The following is a 24310-nucleotide window of genomic DNA, read 5'->3' on the forward strand; positions in this document are numbered from 1 at the left end:
AAAAAAAAACACTTCCAGTTATACATTTATTAAACACAGGCTTATTTTCATTCACTTCCAAAACCTATAAAGATGACAGTAAAAAGCAAATGGGAATTAACTCACAGGGATCAGGAATATGTGAACAATTAACAACAAATAAAAACCATTAACAAGATTTCAAAAGAAAAAAAGCAGAAGGGCAGGTGATAAGTAATAACCAGCATATAGTATGCAACGGGGAGGAAAGCAACAAGCAGCAAGCCTATTCCAGCCAAGCTCTGGAAGACTCATAAATCAAGGGCACCAGGTGTCTCTGAAAGCTAAAGTGATGATGGGACTGAAATATGAGAATTTGCTCAATTCTGTCTAAGAAGTTAGAACCCTCCCCAAGCTCACAGACTGACTTCCTAGATCCAGCAGAAGCCTGGGCTTGTACTTCCAGAAGCTGGACCAGAGACACTGTAGAAGCGGAGACTACAGGCATAGCTCAAACGCATATAAAACAAAATTTTGTTTATTCAATATGAGAGCCCCAGTCCCCCTCCCTCTACTCCTATCCAAATCCCAGAATGCTACCAGCCAAATGTTTAAGTCCCCAAACAGAGATGGTGGCAAACAGTCTCTATGAAAAGCATTTCTGAAGTGAGAGGGGATGGCAGGGGAGGAGGGTTGGGGGAGAATGGAACAGATCTGTTACCTCATCTTCTAGACTACACTAGGAGTTGTATACTGTTATGGTTGTGCAGGAAAGGTAATTGCCATACACGAAGTGGCTCAGCTGTGAATATTTATAGTCATAAAAATATAAACACTGAATCATGACTAAACCATATAGAGAGGAAAAGTATAAGGGAAGTAGGATGTTATAAATGAAATTATCTTTCACAGTGGGGCACCGATAGATGAAGATAATAACTATAAAAATAAACAAATAGCTACATAAGCCTCTAATTTAGAAATACAAAGTTAAATAACAGAAGAGCTTAGAGTTGAAAGTGATTCACCTGTAGAGACCCAGAACCAGGTATAGAGATGGCAAAGAGCTGCTAATGTTGCTATTCTTTTTTAAAAAAATTTATTGGGGTGATACTGGTTAACAAAGCCACCCAAGTTTCAAGTATACAACAAAAACATTTTTCTTTAATTCTTCAGTTACAGTTGATGTTCAATATTAGTTTCAGGTGTATAGCATAGTGGTTAGACATTTATATAACACGAAGTCACCTCCCAGTAAGTCTAGCATGCTACTGGGGTTTTTTTAAAAGATTTTATTTATTTACTTTTAGAGAGATGGAAAGGGAGGGAGAAAGAGGGAGAGAAACATCAGTGGGAGAGACGTCCACTGGTTGCCCCTCGCATGCCAGTTTGATTCCCAGTCATAGGCCCTGACCGGGAATTGAACTGGTGACCTCTTCGTTCACAGGCCAGCGGGTTGCTCGGTGCACTGAGCCACACCAGTCAGGACACTATTGTTTTTCAATACAAGGAACCTTGTAGCACTATTTCACTTTTTCAATTTTATGCAAGTAATTATTTGATACAAATTAAAATTAAAATAATGTTCCACTAAATCATACAGTTTCACATCTGCAAAGATTTTGCTTCAATTTATCTACAATATATGAATTTTAATTATTATGATCAGATAATCATATCTGTAACAAAGAAAGTGCTGCATTGGTTTTTATGTTTTTGATTAAATGACATAGTTTCTACTGCCAGCTCTTCCATTCTTGTAAGCCATTTTATATATTTGTTATATTTATTATTAATGTCTTCTTTAGTTAACACTAAAGAAAAATATTCTAAACAGGTTCTGTGCTCATTCTTAATCTAGCCTGTTCAGCTTTACTGCTATACAAAAAAGCTTCTTTAAAAACTGGAATCACTTTATTGTTTAGCTTAAAACCTCAAGGCAAAGGAAATAAAAGATAAAAACATCACCCTGGGTGAGCCATTTCAGGATAACTGGAATCAATGGCCCAGTCTTTTTTGTTTTTCCTTAAAGAAACCATCATATTTTATTAAGGTAGAACAATGAAAATAAAATATACATTGTTTTATTTGATATACTGATAATGTTGGTTATATTTTAAAGTCAATGTTTAATTTTATCAGGTATCTAGATAATTACATATTTGAATATTATGTATATCCCACACCTATAAAGTTACATATGATTATGAATATGAATATGATTATGAGCAATAAAATGAATAAAATAATGAAATAAAACATTCAGAAACTTTGACTCTATGCTATTTTTTTTTCTTCAATTAGGGGCCAGTCCCATTTTAAAAGGATTTGGCTCCTAATTCATTGGGACAATAGTTCTCAGCCTGAACCTTGTACAGTTTGCAATCCTCTGGCAAACATACTGCTGAGCAGCAGAATTTTTAGCTACTGAGGTCATCCCACATGTAAAAGGTTGTGGTAGCAAAATTACCCCCTCAATGAAAAATTGACATAAGTCTATGCAACTGATTGCAGCAGCTTTAAATCCTTTTGTCTCACAGAACAATGACTACCTTAACACTGCTAGTATTTCAGCATTTCTAGAGGATTCGTTCCTCCCAGTACATTACTATGATGGTGTCACATGAAATGACCTGAGATATTCAAACATACCAGTGATGTAGAGCTGCTGGTACCAGATTTGCTGCTGGTACCAGATTTGTACTGGCAAACCTTTATGAATCTCAGCTGACGACAATGTGAGCGTTCCTCTAATGCAGCCCCATTGTTTGATGTTTCAACACACAAGATGGTAATCACTGTTTGACGTGATCAGTTCCTTATCTTAGCCCTTAGCACATGGTCTGTGCAACAAACATGAAGGAATCTCTCCCCTGTGGTTCAAGATTCTGCTTAAATCCCTCCAGTAACTTGAAACTCACGTACTGTATTTTTATAGAATTCTGGCTACTAGAAAGATCTTTTTCTCACTAAGCCAAATTCTTAATTCCCTGTAACAATTTGCTGGTTCTAGTTCTCATGCCTTTTCTCTAAGAGAGCTTTTCGAATACGAGAAAGGAAGTACTCCACCCTCATCAGACCAAACCTCTCTCTTTTCCACTTCCTCTCAACCATTTCTTTCTCATGTGCTCTCAAGACCACCTACAATACAGAACCCTGTTACATTTGAAACTTCTAAGGCATGGTCTGGACCCTGAAAGCACAGCATCCCCAGCAAGAATAGCTTTACTAAACCAAAGGGATGGTGAGAGTCATTTCAGAACCCAAGAGAGACTACTGGCTCCTTACCAGATAGGGAACGCACTATTTCATCTGTCCTAGATGTGTAACCTCAAGACTGCCAAAATACTGAGCTCATGCCCTGGTGGGCTGATGCTATAGCCACCAACAAATACACATCACCTCTACCATGTTCCCAATGTGCTTCATTCACCCCACGAGGGAAAGACAGAAGTTTTTCTGGAACAACAGGTGGTGACAGCACTGGGACAGGAAGACCTCCACCCTTCACTAATTACAGAGGTTTCTTTGAGTAAGCTGATCAAAGTCACAGAGCTTCTTTACATGTGCCATTATTCTTTATATGGTGCTCTACCCTGTAGAGCACACTGTTCTTCCAATTGGTAAAATTCCCTAACTTCCCATTAACAAGGAGACTCTGGGCCAAATGCTAAAAGCTTTTAATGTGGAACAGGGTATGAAGTTCCCATAAGTGGCTGAGCAATCTAACTCAACACATACTGCTGTGGATGAGGAATCTAAAGGCAAGGTTCTCCATCTGGATATCTAACTAATTTCCATTGGTTCACACACATCAAAAACTCCCAGTTCAGTAGTCCCCCTTTACTTCAGTTTCGCTTTCCACAGTTTCGATTATCTGCAGTCAACAGTGGTACAAAAATATTAAGTATTTCCAGAAATAAACATACGTAAGTTTCAAACTGCACAGCATTTTGAGCAGCTGTATACCCCACCCAGGTCATGACTCCTCCCGTTGTCCAGTTCTTCACACTGCACTTGCTCCCTGCCTGTTAAGTCACTTAGCAGCATCTGGGTCATCAGACCAACCCTAGCAGTATTGCAGTGCTTGCTGTATTCAAATAACCCTATTTTACTTAATAATGGCCCCAAAGTGCAAAAGTAGTGACACTGAGAACTCAGAACCAAAGAGGTCATAAAGTGCTTCCTTTAAATGAAACGGTATGTACCTATAGGAAAAACATAGCATATACAGGGTTCAAGCACCCACTGGGAGTTTTGGAACTCATTTCCTGCATAAAGTGGGGGGAGGGGGCGCTACTGTACATGACAATTAACTACATTGTAGAACCCTGGGTTAGATCCCAGAACAGAAAAAGGGCATTAATGGAAAAACTGCAGAAATGTGTCTATGTCAGTTTCTTAGTTTTGACAAATGTACCATGGTAGCTTAAGATGTTAACACTTGGGGAAGCTGGGTAAAGGTGAAGAATATAGTATAATTTTATGTACTATCTTTGTGACTTTTCTATAAATCTAAAGTTATTCCAAAACAAAGTTTATTTTTTAAAAATCCCTAAGCGTTAGTTTCAGATTACTTCAGGAAAATAAACCATAATTTGAAATAATTAATGATTACGTGTTATAGTTTTCAGGAAATCTGAGACAAGACATTAAAAGGGGAGCCCGTTGAACTTATCAAATTTTAAAATTTTTCTTTGCAAAAGATCCTGTTAAGAGGGTGAAAAGACAAGCTCTCAATAGTAAAAAAAACAAAGAAACCAACTAGCAAATGAACGAAAGACATGGAAAACTCACTGAGGAGAATATAAAGATAGCAAATAAGTACATGAAAAGATGTTCAACATCATTAACCATTAGGGAAATGCACATTAAAACCATAATGAAATACTACCACACATCTATCAGAATGGCTAAAATAAAAAATAGTGATAACACTAAATGCTGATGAGGACGCAGATAAACTGGATCATTCATACATTGCTAACAGGAATTTACAACAGTACAGCCACTGCAGAAAAGTTTGGCCATTTCTTAAGAAAACTAAACATGCAGCTATCATAACACCCAGCAACTGTACTACTGGGCATTTTTCGCAAAGAAATAAACACCTATGTTCACATAAAAAAAAAACCGGCACACAAACATTCATAGCAACTCTATTTGTTATAGCTAAAAACCAGAAATACCCAAATGTCCTTCAACAGGTTAAAAAACTCATGGTACACCCATACCATGGAATACTTACTTTCTGCAATAAAAAGGAATGAACTATTGATACATATAACAAATGGATGAATCCCCAGAACATTATGCTGACCAGAAAAGCCAATCTCAAAAGGTTACACATCATATGATTCTATCATATGACATTCTTAAAATGACAAAGTTATAGAAACAGAAACATTAATAGCTGCTGGGGCGGGGGGGAGGAGACAGGTATAGAGAAAGGGGTAGGTGTAGGGAAGTGGCTATGAGTAAGGAAAGAGTAGTACATGGGGCCCTGACCAGTATAACTCGGCTGTTCAGGCATCGACTCATAAAATGAAAGGTCACCCCAGTTCAATTACCCGTCAAGGTACATGCCTGGGTTGCAGGTTTTGGGGCCAGGTCAGGGTGCGTACGAGAGACAACTGATCAATGGTTCTCATATTGATGTTTCTCAGCCTCTCTTTCTCCCTCCCTTCCCCTCTCTCTAAAAAATAAATAAATAATATCTTTAAAAAAAGAAGAAAAAGAGTAGCACATGGGATCCTGGTGGTGAACCATCCTGTGTCTCAATTATGTTGGTGGTCACATAATTCACGTGTACTACATACTGTACTAAAAACACAGAAACTGCCACACACACAAATGCTTACAAAACTGGTGAAATATACATAAGGTCAGTGGAGTATCAATGTCAATTGTCTAATTATAATATTATACTATAATTATGCAATATGTTACCACTGGGACAAAATAGGTGAAGGGTATATGGAGTTTTCTGTATTAGTTTGTTTACAACTGCATTTAAATCTACAATTATCTCCACAAAATCCCATTAAAACAAAAAAGGAGACTCTAACTATCTACCAGGGGCTTATTCTCATTGTGACTGGACTTAATGGGAAATCATGCCTTTAATCTGATAGCCCCTGGAGTACTTGGCTTAACAGAGCAGTTATCTTGATATCTCATGTTCGCCACCCTCACGCATTTTGGTAAGGAAACCCTAACACTTAACCTAGTTACAATAAATACAGGCACCCAACAGAATCCCAAATTGTACTTACTTTTGTACACTGTGCAGCAGGCAAGAGGTCGACAAACACCTTGAGGTCTGTAAAACAACAAGGTTTATCCCCAAACTTTTTAAAATACTGAAACATTAATTCTTCTGGGTCACCTAAGAGAGAAAAAAAAAAAAAATCACTAAATTATTCATAGACTGAAGCAATTTCTAATTTAAGTAAAAGTCTGATTTGAAAAACATTTATTTCAATTAAGTTAAAATTTTGCTTGAATGCTGAATGAGAATGACAATGAGGGCTAGAAGATGTCTTGCCTAGTTAAAAATAAAAAAGATGTTTTAAAAAGGAGTAGAATCTTACAAATTCAGTTCACCTATTATTACACTTAGGAAATGTGAAGCTTTTCATTCAATTAAAATTTAAATAGTTAAAAAATTTTCTTTAAAGTTTAAATAAAGACTTAAGTTTATATGCAAACATTAAACAAACATGCTTTTCTCCACAACAGTTCCTGAACTACTTCAGAAGTATCAAATAAATGTGAATTAAAGGAAAGGTAATGTTGGTTAATAGGAACACCAACAGAAGAGAAAATATATGGGAAGAACCACAGGTCAATAACTCCAATAAGGTCACTCACTATTGAATACGTAAACCTAGAAATGCAGAAAGCTACCAGTTCATTTTTTTCCCTCAAATTAAAAACAAAGAATAAAATAATAAAAGTAAAATGCTCTCAAATTGTACTAGATTTAAGAAGGAGAGATTTTAACCAAGATTTCTGTAAAATTTTAGGTCTCAGCCCCTATTCATATGTCTCTGGGAACAGAAGTCCTTAGCTTTAACTAGATTTTCGCAGGACTCTGACCCAAAAGAGACTGAGAATCACTCACTGATTTGGTGTGTAAAAAACTTTTTTTTGGTGGAGGCTAGACAAATTCACAAACTTGTAAGATGTTGGCTGGCAATAAGGAAGAAAAAGATAGATGAACACAGCAAATGTCAAAGCAGATCCAAATATTTTTATATCCAGCTTTGGAAAGAAAATATTTTTTTAAATGTATTTTAACATTTCCTGAAGATCACAGAAAATTTTCATCTGCAATTCTGGATCTAACACAGACAGATTATTGAGGTAGAGGCAAAGAAAGGAGTTAGGATGGAATTCAAAGTTGGTTGTCAATAATCTACAGACAGAATGACAGAAAGAAGTCCACAGTTAATTTTAGAACAAGTAAAAAAAAAAAAAATTAATTAGATGATTAAGACGGACAGAGATATTCTAGGATAAGTTTTAGGTATTAGAAGTGTTCATCATCCCAGGACAACTGGTCCCTAAAAAAAGTCCTTCTTAAAGTGTATTGACTTCTTTTGAAAACAATATTTCCATAATAATAAGCAGGGGGAAAAGGTTTCTTTGGAGCTTTATCTTAAAGTTAAATTGAAAAATTAATAGAGTTTATTATGTTCAACTTAACGAAATTTAGGGCATAATTATTATAAGCTAGTTCTTAGTACTGGCAAAAAAAATTACTGTTTTGCTGGGGAAGGGGTTCCATTTTTTCAACAAAATTGTAAGCTAACACAACATGACAACCTTCACTCCTTGTGCAGTAAGCTCAAAAAGAAGCATTTTAACCCCTGAAACCAACATTATTATCGAATGTCACCCCAATAAACTCAATGAAAAAAAAAGAATGATTTTATAAAAGCACCTAAAAGCATCATCAAATTTTCTTCAGGTCTCTCTTAATGTTTCACTATTTAAATAGTTCTTTTCTCTCTTCTTAATATTATCTTTATAAACTTTCTCTTCAACTGTTAGTTATTCTAATTCTGCTAGATTTTCTTTCTTTTATCAATGTGAGTGCTAGGAGCAGATTTTCAGGAAACTTTTTATCCACTTCACAAAATCCTGAAACTTTTACAAAACTGGCTATTTTACTTTGAAAGGGATTTTTGACATTACTATTGGGTCAGAAAAAAAATGTCTGACAAAGACTGATGGACTAGAAAGAGATTGAGACCTAATTTGATAAGTCGTCCGTTCATCACCAAGAATTTTCAGATTATGAAGACATCTGCATCCCACACATAACTGTCATTGCAGGCTTCAGATAATGATACTGAACTTGAGTATAGAGGGCATCCCCGTATCTTCTCCAGAGTTCCCAACTATCCCTACAGTTTCTTACCCAGTTTGTACTCATCATTAAAACCTTGACGTCGTAAACGTCTAATCAGCTCCAGTTTAGCTAGATGTGGTCCCCGAAGATGGCGAGAACTTTTAGATTCTTCTGTTATTCGATCTTCTATAAACTTCACAGCTTCTTCTGCAGAATAATGTACTTCTCCTTCTAAAGAGCTGGGTATAAACACACAAAAAAAGGTATTTTGTGCCACTATTATCCATTCCAAAATTAAAGTCAAACCAAACTTACTTGAAGAAACAAATTTAAAAATAAGAAAAAGCACCTGATCATTATAAAACAATACAAGTGGGAATAAAAGAGAGCTATAAGCATTTTCTGGTAGGTAACATATGATTATTCCCAATTTTGGCATTTCATTAGTGCAGAGTGATAACTTACCTCTACCTCGCTCCTAAAAAAAAGAGTGGACTTTTGGAATAATTTTTAGTTTGTAATCTTTTTAAACGGAGAAAAACAATCTTACTTTGAAAGGGATAAATCATTGAGACCAGAAAAGAGAATTTGATTAAGCTAACAACAAAATTCTTTTGCTACAACATATTAAAATGTGCCAGTGCAAAATAAAAGGAAAAAATAGCAAAACAAAACAACATAAGTGATACTGTAACTCCAGAAAGAAGACAACTTACTGTTCACCTTCAGCAGGAGGAGTCCAGGCCTCTTCAATCAGTCGAAAGACAGAATCGAAGTAAGTCAGATAGAACTGCCAGTCATCTGAGCTAAAATCAGATTGAATGATGCACACAGGATTAAACCCAAGTTGTGACAAATCTGCCTTAGGAACCAAGATACTCAACTTATTTTTTAAGTTGTATTTTTAGACTTTACTAGGAGAGTCCCACCCCTCCCTCTTGGTTTTCTCTGCAGCCCCAAAGGGCAGCACTTCAGAGGCAATTGCAAAGCAAAAACTTTTAAGAGACTATTCTTTCCTTCGATAAAATGACCAGGGCTAGAAAATATTTTCTGTTAGAAAATATTCCTAACAGAAAACTCTCCATATTAGCATTTCCTAAATGGCAGGCGGTTGGCGGGGCGGGGCGGGGGATGGGGAGTTGTCTCTTTTTTAGACCAATATTGAGTATCGAATTTGACAAATGATATTCAAAGTTCATTCTAAAGACCTAATAAAAGATGATGGATCAGCAAAAACATTTTAAAATATCCAGGACACACTACTAAAAGATTTTACTTTATGCCCAGAAATCTCATACACAGAACATATCAATGATGACCCCTGATAGCCCCACTCTAGTCTCAGTGCAAAAAGAAGCATCTACTCACTTTTTCAGTAAGAGGCGCCGGGAAAGGGCATTGCACTCTGGCCACCTGCTCAGCTTCTTGTACATGGCCATGCATTTATTTTCCCGACTCTGAATCTCACTGGTTAACTTTTCTACAATTAAAAGTTATAATAGTTGGTAAGCTAGTTTCATTTCTGCTCGGAAACCAAAATAAAGTCCAAACACAAGAAGGAAAATATCACATTTTCTTATTCACTCTCTTAGAAAATTGATCCACTATATTACTAAAAAATTGTTTTGCTGAAAAGAAAAGGTACATTTCTGATATTAAACTTTTACAATATTTTTTTTCTGTGAAATATAAGGATCCAGGATATAGTGAGTTTAGGCTCCAGTATGTGGGACACAATTATAAAAATCAATAGAATCCACAGACTGGTGTATTTAGTCCATAGGCAGACTTCCCACCCATACAGCTCCAAAACATCAAATAATCTTGGACTGGAATGGGATGGGCAGGTGACAGAGATGTTAGGTGGAAGATAAAAAATAAACAGAGATGAATATCAAACTCTTTCCCAACAGCTGAGAACAGAAAAACTAGGACTATATTTCTGACCAGATTAGATCTGCCCTGTCCTTTTTGAACAGATTTGCAAATTAAAGATACTGACAATTACATTATGAATTTCCTATAGAGAATCTAAATTTTAACAACACATATTGTAGAACTAAAATCTAGATGAGTAAAAATAAAAAGGCTGAATAGTACCCATGTGTAAGAAGGCTAAAGTTAAAAAAACCCAAAAACTCCTCCTACATTTTATGTAATTAAGGTAGTTAACAGTATACAGTTTTATGACTACACACAGTCTAGTAAAGGATATATAGTACACACTTGCATGAAACAAAAAAGTTTTTTTAATGACTCCTAAATGAGAGATCTGAGGTTACTCATCTACAATTAGTTACTCCCAATTACTGTAAAGGCACAATTAAAAAAACAGGTTTAATGAAGCGAAAACAGCATTTCCAATGATGTCTCCTAAGAAAATCATCAAACATGTAAATAGTTAGGAACCAAAAATCTTTGTCATAAATGTCCAAAATAGAGGTATGGTTCAATCAATCTAGGAACTTTGTACAAATCGGTTATTTCAACAGAAAGGGAAGTATCTTCACGAGAACGGAAAAGTTAACTTTTTTAACATGGAAAAGTGCTCTTGCAAATCAGTAAGATTAATCAAATATGTAGAAATAGAAAAAGGATAAGGAAAAGCAGCTCAGAGAAAAAGATTAATGACTTTTAAGTGAAAAATCATTAACCTCTCTCATAATTAAATTAAAAATTATAAGCTCTGGCTGGTGTGGCTCAGTGGATTGAGTGCCGGTATGTAGGCTAGAAGGCTGCTGGTTCAATTCCCAGTTAGAGTGCATGCCTGTGTTGCAGGTTGGGTCCCCAGCTGGGGGCACATGAGAGGCAACTGACTGATGTTTCTCTCCTTCTCTTTCTCACTCCCTTCACCTCTCTCTAAAAAATAAATAAATTTTTTTAAAAAATTATAAGACAGTTTTATCTCATATTCAAAACATATAAAGTGTAATACTGATTGGTAAGTATGCAAACAAACAGGCCCTCTGACATCTGACATACTGATAATAAATACAGCTGATGGGGATGCACACTGTAGCATCCTGGGGGAAGATCTGGTTTGCAGCAAAGACGTTCCCTGCAAAGGACCTTAATATCCATCAAAGACTGGTTAACTAAATTCCCTACATTTACACTACGGGACACTGGGCCATCATTAGAGTGACCTAATGAGGTGTATCTCTAAGACACAGTGCTAAGTTTAAAAAACCAAACAATGACTACAAGAGTATACAGTGCAAAGGTCACAAACTCAAACGCCTTCATAGGACAGGCAAGTGAATGAAGAATGTTTGTACCAGAGCACCAATCCTGAATGACAGGCATTGACATTTCAAATCTTAAAGAAAAAAGAATTTAATAAAAACATTGTGCTGAGTAAGATTACTCTATGGGTCAGGTACAGCATGCTCTCATTTGTGGTTTAAAAAAATGGGAAGGTGGGGAGGGGATACATTTTTAGGAGAATATACAGAACAAGTAACTGGAGAAGAACCCAGAGGGCAGAGGGTAGAATCTTTCACACTCCTTGAATTTTATGAATCCCTCAATTACTTTCAATTAAAAAATATTAAAAAGAAAAACTTATAGACAAAGACAACAGTATGGTTATTACACCAGGGAAAGAGGATGGGGAGAGGTAGAAGAGGGTAATGGGCGGGGGTAAACAGAAATGCAAAGAGACTTAACTTGAGGAGGTGAACACACAATACAATATACAGATGATGGGTTATAGAATTGTACCCCTGAAATCTATGTCATTTTGTTAATCAATGTCAACCCAATAAATTCAATTTAAAAATATTTTTTAAGTAAATGTGCAACACAGAAAAATCTGGATGAACATAAAATGATCACAAGTGACTTTTTTTATGTCTTTATATCTTTATGGTTCTGTATAAGGAAGAAATTTTCCACAATAAACATTTCTTGTGTTTAAACAGGAAAAAGTAATTTTAGAAAACTTTCAAAATTACCTCCTAATTTTCCTCTGATGACATCCAAGGCTTCCTGGTACTTTCCCAAACGCTCCAGGATCATATAATAAAGTTCAACCTTACAGAAAAACAAACAAGTGCAACCACTGAAACTTTTCAATAACAAAAATATAGTCATGGGAGTGTAAAGTACAGCACAGGGAAAAAAGCCAAATATTGTAATAACTACATAAGGTGCCAGAGGGGTACTAAACTGGCCAAGGGGATAACTTCATAAATTATATAAACGTCAACCACTATGCAGTACACCTGCAACTAATAAAAAATAATATTGAGCCCTGACCAGTGGATTGGGTGTTGTCCCACAAAGCAAAAGGTCACCGGTTCAATTCCAGGTCAGGGCACATGCCTGGGTTGCAGGCCAGACCCCAGTTTGGGGGCATATGAGAGGCAACCAATCTATATTTCTCTCATACATCAATGTTTCTCTCCCTCTCTTTCTCCCCTCCCTTCCCCTCTCTCTAAAAAATAAAAAAATAAAATCTTTTTAAAAAAAAATATTGAATGTCAACTGTAATTAAAAAATAAAAAAGGGAAAATATTTTTTAAGAAGTTTTTAAAAAGTCATGTGTATGTTTTTAAAAAGTTATCTAATAGAAGAACATGACTTTCAAGAGCAATGGAATTAACAGTAAGAATCAGGCAACAGAATCTTCCCTATCTATATACGTCTCAGGCTAGAGTCCTTGCTGAAACAGCTCCAGGTTTATTATATCTAGGCCGGGAGCTTCCAAAGTGAGTATCCAGCTCTGTAACTGGAATGAAGTGATAGCTCATAATATTGTAACATAATACTGTAGCAATATCACAATCATGTAAATAAAAAAGTAGGGCTTAAATTTACTCACTTCAGCCTCTGCTTCTATCTTGTCCTCTTTCACCATTTTTTCTACCATTCTCTCAGCAAGGGGCAGAAACATAGTTCTTGAGAGGTTTTCATCCTGTGCCGATATGGACTAGAAGAGAAAAAAAATGTTTCATTCTAAATTTTCTCTGCTCCCACTACTTATATTATGCAGACTGTTACCATGACTCCAGTACATAGTTATCATTCTACTATGTCAAGTATCAGCTAATTTGAGCCTGCCGAGAGGATACATTAGAGTGGTTTGCTTTACAAGATATTTCTGTATTATAAATTCGTTATCCTATGCAATCTTGAAATACTGAGTTTCCACAATATGACCTAACTTTTAAATAGATTATCAATATATTTTTCTAGAAATATGTTAAGAGGGAGGTATGCCTATACTGTTTACTATATACAAAGGGTATCATCAAGTGTTTGGAGAGAAAACCCTTTCAGATACTTTTCTGAGATGTTCACATATGAGAAGGGAAATGCCAATTGTTTATACAGCTTCCTATTAGTTACAATTACCTTAGATTGATAATTAAAAATCAATGCATTAGCATCAATAATTTTAACACTGCCAGATTCAGCTCAGAGTTCTTGTACCCTTGAAAACAGCCTTTCAGGGGAGCTTTTATGCTTATCTTATAGATAAAATAATGTTAGATTCCCCACTGCTCTCCAAAATGTGGTGAAGCCAGTATTTGAAGGCAGACCTGTCTAAACCCAGAGCCTCTCTCTTTATAAATGCTACATTTTAACTCCTACCTCCCCATCCTCACCTATACCATACCTCATTTCAGTCCATACAGTAGCTCTAGGAGATGAGCATCTCCATTTAGTTAAAGAGCAAACCAAGGCTCAGAAAGCCGAAGTGATAAAACAAAGTCACCCAGTTCAATAACCTGTGCACTAACCAACAATATTGTTTTAAAGACAAATCTCACATCAAAACATCCAACATTGCAGGGCTTGTAACCCAGTAATGGATCTAAGATTCAGGGAAAATACAGTCTGTACTGCACAGAAATAAACCAATATACCAACTCCTAAAGAATACCAAAACTCCCTAGCTCAAAAAGTCAACTGGCAATACATAAAGTCCCTGTTTGACACATGCTACTACATATTACCCAAGACGTTAGTAACATACATTAAGGACAATAACTATACACACAAATAAAACAAATCTCAATCCCATTCTGAATGCCATACTCACTTGCATAATTAAGCTCATCACAGACCAAAAGTAGTAAGGGTTTTTGGGGACAATCTTATATAGAGCCATGCCAGCCTGAAAGACAGAGAGCCATAAATACTTAATTTAGAAAAGATAATAGAGAGGGCAATTAATGATTTAGATATGTGGCAAAAAATTTCCTAGGAGACAATAAACAAACAAGTTTCCTGGGAGAATAGCAACACGTTTACATATCCCAGTTACTGTTAAGTGTCTAGTGACTTAATGGATATTCTCTATTGACTAGCAATAGAGATAATCACAAACGTGAATTTTTACATCAGGAATATTTCACCTTTGAAACACACTTTCTCAAATTAAAACCCAGTATTTATATCTGGCTAGACAGCTTAGTTAGACTGTTGTCCCAATATGCCAAGGTTGCGGGTTTGATCCCCAGTCAGGGCACATACAACAATCAACCAATGACTATATAAATAAATGGAATAAAAAGTCGACATTTCACTCTCTTTCTCTCCCTTCCTCTCTCTCTAAAATCAACAAATAATAATTTAAGAAACAGTATTTCTAAAAAATACTGCAACCCAATATAGTCCCAATAGAATACCAAAGCAAATACAAAATTTGGGTTATGAATGTACATCAGTAAACAAACTTCACTGAAGATATCACGCTAACCAGTTATAGTTAAATAAATATAGAAATCCAGACAGTACAGTTAAACTCCAAAATTAGAAAAGATTACTGACATAATTAAAAAATTTCTCAGGTAAGGAAAATAATCAGGTTCTTTCAAGACACTGTTAATTAGAACTGAACCCCTTCACTGTAAAATGTACAATATACAAATACTTAAAAGCAGGGACATGGCAAGAAAGAGCAAAATAAAAAATCTGTTCTTACGTAACTAAGAATCTAGCCATAATTAGCCAACTAGTAATCAATGCTATAAACTCCATCAGCTAATTATGACAGTTACTATTTTTTAAAAATCTTTTGCCTATCTTCAATCTACTCTAAAAATTTCATGGAGCCGCTATTGAGTGGAAGTAAATGCCTATTTTTTTTTTTATTTTATTTACTTATTTTAGAGAGAAGGTAACATAGGTAGAAAGAGGAAGAAAAACATCAATGTGTGAGAGAAACACTGATCAGGTGCTTCTCCCGTGCACCCCAACCAGGGACTGGGACTGCAACACAGGCACACGCCCTGACTGGGAATTGAACCGGCAACCTTTTGCTTCATGGGATGACGCCCAACCAGCTGAGCCATGCTGGTCAGGGCAGGAAATGTCTATTTCTGCCAAGGACACAAAGAATGTGTCCCAGTCCCAAAAGCACTTAAATGCTAGGGAAAGGTAAGACAAATACACAAATGACTAAAATATATTTGGCAATAAAAATAAACATCATGAACAAAACCACCATGCTAGGGTGTTTCTACGGAAGGCAAGGTTAAGTTTGCTTATTTCTTTCTTCCCTCTTTAAACCAAAGTAGGGAAGGGAATTTTCTCAATAAAACCTTTTCCAAAGTAGCAGTCTTTCAGATGGACCCTGAAAGTCAAACAGAATGTCTGCAGGGAAAGATGGCGGGGTAAGGAAACAGGTACAAATACAAATATTTGTGGGTAAATAGGTGAGTGAATCAATTCTAGGTAGGAGCAAAATGAGTCTGAATAAAAGCATTAAAGAAACACATGTGGACAAGAATAGGACATTTGGCTTAAACCAAGGACTGAGTAGTAGAGAAAAGGACTAAAAGGCAGACTCAGGTACCTTTGTGGTAAGGCATTCAAAAAGCAGCCCTAAGAAGCAAAGGACTAATGTGTATAATATACTCTTCTAGGGAGAGAATTTTAGCAGTGAAGAAAGAAAATAGGAAGAAAGGTGAGGTGAGGTAATGAGGAACTAAACCAGGATGAGATAGATCAAATAGAAAAGAGATCTCAAAGGCACTGTGGAGGTAGAACTGAGATGATCTGGAGACAAAACAGGGTAGCAGGAGACTCTAAGATGGTTTGAGGTCCCTACTTCCAAAACCAAACTCAGGAGGAAATAAATGTAAAGTATTAATTTTACTTGAAAATTTGGGAAACGAAAACATTTTTATAACAACATATAGAAATAAAAATGAATAGGATATAAAATTAATATGAACTTTTAATATAAAAGACAAAAATTTCATGCCCACACCCTACTATCTTACAGCCACTAATACTCTGCTGATACAGAAAACTTTTGAAGAAAGACAAGTTTGAAAAACATGGCTGTAAACTGGTGACTCAGAGAATGGGAATGTCATTTACAGAAAAATCAAAGTCTAATCACCATGCGAATGACTAGAAACTCTTAATTCAAGGTGGTCTTAAAAATTACCTACTGGAGATGTCATTCTACTTAAGGGCAGTAGAAGTCCTTAAGTTTTCAGATTCTCTAGCTTTCTCCCCACTACTTCCACCAGCTTATGCAAATCATTCATTTATTTAACAAATATTTATTGTGTGGGTGCTACTCTAGGAGCTGAGGATTCAGCAGTGACCAAAACAGAAACCCTCACCTTCATGAAATATGAAATTTAATTTGTTAAATACCTAGTACCCTAGACAGACATACCACTTTCAAAATAAACATACAAAAAAATTAAAAAATAAACATACATATAAGCTAAGAAACTGTAACCACCAGATCCAGCAACAAAAATAGAATAGAAATTAAATGTTACATTCTAAAACATGTAACTCTAGAGTACTCCATTCTTCTAATACATGAGACTGAAGTAATGCAAAAGCAAGATGTAGGTATAACATATTAAGAAATTGTAACTGTTAAGCCACATCAAAGCAATGTCTCCAAACATTAAGAAGAAAAATTGTAAAAATCTCTGGCAAGATGTAAAATAAAACTATACAAAAATAAAACCTGCTTGAGTGACAGATTTTTTCCCCCCAAAATCTACTTTAATATTGCTATTGCATGAACTTGCCTTTTTGTTATTTTACATGTGTGTGTAATATACACAGTTCAAAAATACATTTTGTGGGATCATGAAATTAACATATGCTTTAAAAAATAGAAATTAAGATGAACAGTATCCACAGCCCTGTATCCTGGTAACACTTTGGTACATATCTGTAGTGGCATGTATTTTATTAAGGAGGAATGGATGTGAGGGGAGTGGGAGGAGAAGGCCATTCTACAGTAACTCTTCTCAGTTAACATATATTGGAACATCTTTCCATGTCAACAAATAAAGACACACAGTACTATCTGGGAGGGACAGGGTACTGCGTTTTATTCTATCATATAGAGGAATCATAATTTCTTTATATCAGTACTAATGAGCATTTAATATACTTTGCTTAAAACATATTCCTAGAAGTAAAAATAATGTAAGAATCTACATGTATTCATGTCAGTGCAGCCAATTTTTTAAAATATACTTTTTACATTAAAAGAAAAATTATAATTTCTGAATACTTCTCCTGAGAATATACTCCATCAGTAAATAAGATAGTAGAATTTCTGCAAAGAATTATATTTGGGTCAAAAAATTCTTCCAACTTAAAAGCTTGCAGAAGCAAAAAAAGATTAATTTTAAGGAGAAATATTTATATTAATATTTTATCTTCCAGCCTCCCTTGTTTATTATTATAATTTGATATTTAAAGAATAAGACAAAATAAAAACACAAGTAAGAAAGTTCTGCCTTACAAAGACATTCTACCCATAAACAAAGCATTTCTAAAAGAAAATACGAGCTGGATATCATAACTTGTGATGGGCTTATCAGTGCAGTTCTCGTTTCTCTGAGATGTCAGCTTTACCTACCCACTAGTCCAAACATGTTCAGATAAGGCTCCTTCACACACATGCAAGGAACACCTGAAATTGGCTAACTGACAAAAAAAAAAAAACCCTAAGTATCCCAAGCAATGGGGATTTTTCCCCTCTGGTGGATTTTAAAATCTATAAGCAGTTAAATAATTACAAATTAGATGTAAACTTTAAAGTTAATTTTTTTATAATTATTCATTTTTTGCTCTGGAATTTCTGCCCATTTTCTGAAACAATAACAGCAACCTGATAGGGGAATTTGAAGTCAACTTACCAGAACCAAATAATACGTACCATCAGGCCACAAAAGAGGAACAATCAAATTTCCCCAAATAAAACATTTTTAAAACTTGAAAAATAGTTTATCTTTAAAACGAACCCACAGAAAATAACCAGCTGATCTGCATATACAAATACATAGTTCAGTTCTATAAATACACAATACACATGCACATGTACACATACCACGGCAGTTAAATCACACTGAAGAGACTTTTACCCCTAATAGCAAATCCCCTAGCCCAGGAGGTTTGAAGATCAAGTTACCTGTTGCATTTTCTTGTATTCGCCCACTCTGGCATAGGCCATGAAGAGGTGAGAGTGATACTCCTCACTATTGGGAACTTTCTTTACAGCTGCCTCATAAAGTTTTGTAACTAACTCCGCTAAGAGAAAGAGAAATAAGATTTTCTTTCATTACTGAAGTATAACCTAAATTTAAACAGCAAGTAATTTTTTTTTTTTAAGATTTTACTTACTTATTTTTAGGGAGAGGGGGAAGGGAAGGAGAAAGAGAGGGAGAGAAACATCAATGTGTGGTTGCTTCTCACATGCCCCTACTGGGGACCTGGCCCACAACCCAGACATGTGCCCTGACTGGAAATCCACCTGGTGACCCTTTGGTTCTCAGGCCAGTGCTCATTCTGCTGAGCCACACCAGCCAGGGCTAATTCTTTATATTAAGTTCAAAATTAAGCAAAACCAACAATTCATTACTCAGAAAAACAGAGATTTAAAGAAAAGCAAGAGAATAAATAATATTCAGGACAGCAAATACCTCTTGGGAGACAAACAAGGAAATGAGATTGATGAACACAAAGGGAAGCATTCTTAGTACTGATAATGTTCTATTTCCTTTTTTTTAAAATTGATTTTTGAGAGAGGAAGGGGGATTTTTACAGAGAGAGAGGGAGGGGGGTGAGGGGGAGAAACAAGGGTAAAGGGGGGAAAGAGGGAAATAATTGATTTGTTGTTCTAGTTATTTATGCATTCATTGGTTGCTTTTTGTATGCGCCCTGACCAGACATTAAGGCTGCAACTTTGCATATCAAGACAGCTGAGCTACTCAGCGAAGACAATGCTCCATTTCTTAAGATGGGCAGCAAGTTCATGAATGTTCATCATTTCACATCAAATTATCTAGTGTTACATAAATATATTCTTATACAATATGTATTATGAAAAATATATATTATTTCATAATAAAATATTTAAGATATCAATCAAAACTTTACAGGTGAAATGGCAGACTATCTTTATCTAGAATATGCTTAGAAATAATTTAGCAGGGGGAGGGGTATAGATAAAACTGGCCATGTGTTAATAATTGCTAAAGGTGAGTAATGAGTACAATGGGATTTATATGCTTGCTATACTTTTTCTTTTCTATATTTGAAATTTTCCATGTTAAAAAGTGAAAAGAGGCTATAGCATTTAGCAAATCAAAATGTCACAAATGAAACTCAGGTCCTCATTCCCATTCCAGCAAGGATCCTGAAACACATAATATCCTTTCTGCCTACAGCCTTCAGAAATCATGCTTAATGCATTATTTTACCTTTGTCATCCACTCAAATCATGAGTAATATGTAAATCAGACAAATAGAGAAATCCATCAGAAATATCCAAAAATTTAAGGTCAGTTTTAAAAGCAATGAATATAAAGAAACGTACGACGATGCATCTCCCGGTAAAGAATAGTCAGTGCCTGCAGCGAGTTGTCATCTGTGGGTTCAAGGGCTGCCACCTCCTGAGCCAAGGTGAAGGCCTCTTCTTGCTTTCCAGTTCTCTGTAAACCAATTGCCTTTAAAACCTGACAGAAAGAAAAGACAAATCAGGTTGAATAGAACATAAAAGGAAATACAAACCATAGAAAGCCAATTTGAAAGCAAAAGATAAGCAGTAAAGTATGCCTAGGCTGTTAATTAAATCATTTTCCTAAAAATATGAGCAAATCAAGATTCTTTCCTATTTCAGTCATATTAAGAATGCAAAACATTACTTAAAAAGACTCTGTGGAAATAAAATAATTAAATTAGATAAGTTATATTCAAGGGAATAAATAGCTACCTTTTAACTAAGTACATTCATGGCATTTAAGTGATCAAGAAATTACTCTAAAAAATTCATAGTTACTAAAGAGATTGATTAAACATCTTTCTCCTTTAAAGATTCCAATATCTAACCCAACAAATATAAGCAATTCAAGGGCAAATGAACTTACCTTAGCACAATGAAGATCTTTATGTTTCTTCAATAATTTATCTGCTTGCTGAATTGCCATTTTATTATTACCATTATCAAGATAATCTATGAAAACAGAAATTATGATAGTTAATATTCCTTAAACAACAAATATGAAAACTGCACAGGCTGGTATCAGATTTTTCAGAGAGTATATTAAATTGGTATTAAAAACATCATGGAGTGGATTTTTAAAAAATATTTTATTTATTTATTTTTAGAGAGAGGGGAAGGAAGGGAGAAAGAAAGGGAGAGAAACATGGATGTACCTGGCCCGCAACCCAGGCACATGCCTTGACTGGAATTCAAACTGGAGATCTTATCATCCACAGGCTGGTGCTCAATCTGCTAAGCCACACCAGCCAGGGCTGATTTTAACTTTAAATGCCAAGGATGTTCCAAAATACAACCTTATATCCCTACAGCCATCTCTCATTCAAAAGCAATATAATCCAAGCACTGGCCAGGTAGCTCAGTTGGTTAGAGTATCCTCTAGATTTTCCAGGGTTATGAGGTTGATCTCCAGTGAGGGCATATACAAGGAGCAACCAATGAATAAATGAAAAAGGGAACATATAGCAAGAACTCATGGACAAAACCAAAGGGGAAGAGCTGAGGGAGGGAAGGAGGGAAGGGGCAAGGGAAAGTGGTGGCGGGGAGGTAGAGACAAATGTATTTGAAAAAATAAATTTAAATAAAATTTTAAAAAAATAAATGAAAAAGGGAAACAAATTGATGTTTTTTTCTCTCTCCCTCTCTAAAATCAGTAAATAAAAAAAAAAAATTATAAGCAATATAACTCAGTTATATTAGTCCATAATGAAGATTCAAGACAAAACTTCTTTAGATGATAGTTGACATTATATTTTTACCTCTGAGAAATAAATAAGCTTAATCATCCAAACATTAAAATATTTTTATTTTTAAGTACATTTTATTAATTATGCTACTACAGCTGTCCTCTTTTTCCTCTCCTTTGCCTCCTTCTGCCCCGCACCGGCCTCCCACCAGCATTCCCCACTTAGTTCATGTCCATGGGTCGTACATACAAGTTTTTTGGCTTCTCCATTTCCTATACTATTCTTAACCTCCCCCTGTCTATTTTGTACACACCAATTATGCTTCTTATTCCCTGTACCATTTCCCCCATTCTCTCCCCTCCCCTCCCTGCTGATAACCCTCCATGTGATCTCCATTTCTGTGATTCTGTTCCTGTTCTAGTTGTTTGCTTAGTTTTTGTTTTAGATTCAGTTGTTGATAGTTGTGAGTTGGTTGTCATTTTACTGTTCACAGTTTTGATCTTTTTCTTAGATAAGTCTCCTTAACATGTCATACATTGAGGGCTTGGTGATGATGAACTCCTTTAACTTGACCTTATCTGGGAAGCACTTTGTCTGCCCTTCCATTCTAAATGATAGCTCTGCTGGATAGAGTAATCTTGCATGTAGGTCCTTCCCTTTCATGACTTCAAATGCTTCTTTCCAGCCCCTTCTTGCCTGCAAGGTTTCTTCTGAGTAATCAACTGACAGTCTAATGGGAATTCCTTTGTACAATAACTGTCTCCTTTTCTCTTGCTGCTTTTAAGAGTCTCTCCTTGTCTTTAATCTTGGGTAATTTAATTATGATGTGCCTTGGTGTGTGCTTCCTTGGGTACAATTTCTTTGGGACTCTCTGAGCTTCCTGGACTTCCTGGAGGTCTGTTTCCTTTGTCAGATTAGGGAAGTTCTCCTTCATTATTTTTTCAAATAAGTTTTCAATTTTTTGCTCATGCTCTTCTCCCTCCGGCACCCCTATGATTCGGATGTTGGAACGTTTAAAGTTGTCCTGGAGGTTCCTTAAGCCTCTCCTCATTTTTTTGAGTTCTTGTTTCTTCATTCTGTTCCAGTTGAATTTTATTTCTTCCGTCTGCTCCAAATCGTTGATTTTGAGTCCTGGTTTCCTTCCCTTCACTGGTGGTTCCCTGTATATTTTTCCTTATTTCACTTTGTATAGGCTTCACTTCTTCCTTTATTTTGCATCCGTACTCAATCATTTCTGTGGGCATCCTGATTACTAGTGTTTTGAACTCCATCTAATGGGTTGGTGATCTCCTTGTCGCTTAGTTTTTTTTCTGGAGTTTTGATCTGTTCTTTCATTTGGGCCATTTTACAGCCAGAGGTTCTGATTCTGAGGCTTTACTTTGCCTGCAGTGGAACCCTGGGCTGCACAGCCTGTCTCACTCCCCAGTTGCTCCTCCTGATTTAACTGCACACAAATGTGGGACTGCCCAGTCTGCCAGCTGTCACCCTGGCTGGCCATCTATGCCCCTCCTACCAGTCTAGATGAATGTTTCTTCTTTAACTCCTTGGTTGTCAGACCTCCATATAATTCGATTTTCTGGCAGTTCTGGTTGTTTTTTGTTTTTCAATTGGTTTTTTCCTTCTTTTGGTTGTGCGAGGAGGCGAAGCATATCTCTTAAAATATTTAAGCTGGGTGGCTTCCCACAGCATGCTGATTCACACTCTCTTTTCTCTGTCTATCCTCCGCCATCATGGGTTGCATGCACACGAGGGAAGAGCCTGTCCCAGTTGGCTCTGCCCTCCCACAGCTGTGTCCCCACCTGGCTGAAGTTGACATCTGACAATGTTAAGGAGCAGATCTACAAACTGGCCAAAAATGGCCTGACTCCCTCACACATAGGCGTGATCCTGAGAGACTCACATGGCGTTGCACAATACATTTTGTGACAGGCAATAAAATCTTGAGAATTCTTAAGTCCAAAGGATTGTTCCTCATCTTCCTGAGGATCTCTACCATTTAATTAAGAAAGCTGTTGCTATTTGAAAGCATCTTGAGAGGAACAGAGAGGATAATGATGCTAAATTCCATCTGATTCTGATCAAGAGCCACATTCACCAGTTGGCTTGATATTATAAGACCAAACAAGTTCTCCCTGCCAATTGGAAATACGAGTCATCCACAGCCTCTGCCCTGGTTGCATAAAACATCTATGCCCACAAACAAGAAAATGATTGTTTAACTACAAAAAAAAAATAAAATATTTTTTAAAAAAGAACCCATTTTAGTATCAAGCTTTTTTTAAAATTGATTTGAGAAAGAGAGAGAAACATCAATTTGTTGTTCCAGTTATTTATACATTCACTGGTTGATTCTTGTTTGTGCCCTGACCAGGAATCAAACCAATCAAACCACAATCTTGAGAGTGGGAAGACACTCTACAATCAACTGAGCTACCAGCACAGGGCTGTAGTAGCCAAGCTTTAAATTTAACAAATAGACCATGTTCCTTCAATAAAATGTTTAATGAGTACTTACTTTACTCCAGAGTTAAGTATAATTCACTGAATTAGAAAATAAGAGAAAGTTTTACCCATGGTGGGTAATGGAGAAAATGAAGTCCAATAATATCAGGAGTGTGCAAGGATGGTGGGGGAGCACTTTGAAATTCTGGTTGAAATAGGACCTAGCACTGACTTTAAAGAAAAAGTAACTTCTAAGTTCCCTAAGCTATGTATCCACTCCTGATCTTATGAATATAGGGACCTGTCATTAAATAGTGTTGGGGGGGAGCAATCAATTATTATTCAAAAGTCTAACAAAAGCAA

At 36.0% G+C, this 24310-nt stretch overlaps 1 protein-coding gene and 1 pseudogene across 2 annotated transcripts in view; one reads left to right on the top strand and one right to left on the bottom strand.

Moving 5' to 3' along the window:
* The window catches only part of NAA25 (N-alpha-acetyltransferase 25, NatB auxiliary subunit), a 61446-nt gene that overhangs the window by 29815 nt on the left and 7321 nt on the right, over positions 1–24310 (bottom strand). For both annotated transcript variants that reach the window (XM_054594178.1, XM_054594179.1), the window contains exons 2-11: positions 20686–20771; positions 20136–20274; positions 18729–18847; positions 14367–14441; positions 13143–13250; positions 12274–12352; positions 9686–9797; positions 9034–9123; positions 8387–8556; positions 6234–6346 (exon numbers count right to left, since the gene is read on the bottom strand). In XM_054594178.1, coding sequence (XP_054450153.1) covers positions 6234–6346; positions 8387–8556; positions 9034–9123; positions 9686–9797; positions 12274–12352; positions 13143–13250; positions 14367–14441; positions 18729–18847; positions 20136–20274; positions 20686–20771 — 1091 coding nt within the window. The remainder of the gene's footprint in view (positions 1–6233; positions 6347–8386; positions 8557–9033; positions 9124–9685; positions 9798–12273; positions 12353–13142; positions 13251–14366; positions 14442–18728; positions 18848–20135; positions 20275–20685; positions 20772–24310) is intronic.
* LOC129087366 (40S ribosomal protein S13-like) lies at positions 22032–23687 on the top strand (annotated as a pseudogene).

This window comes from Pteronotus mesoamericanus, unplaced genomic scaffold (assembly GCF_021234165.1).
Source record: "Pteronotus mesoamericanus isolate MK-2021 breed Mesoamerican mustached bat unplaced genomic scaffold, CSHL_Meso_final scaffold_507, whole genome shotgun sequence".
NCBI classification, from domain to species: Eukaryota; Metazoa; Chordata; class Mammalia; order Chiroptera; family Mormoopidae; genus Pteronotus; species Pteronotus mesoamericanus.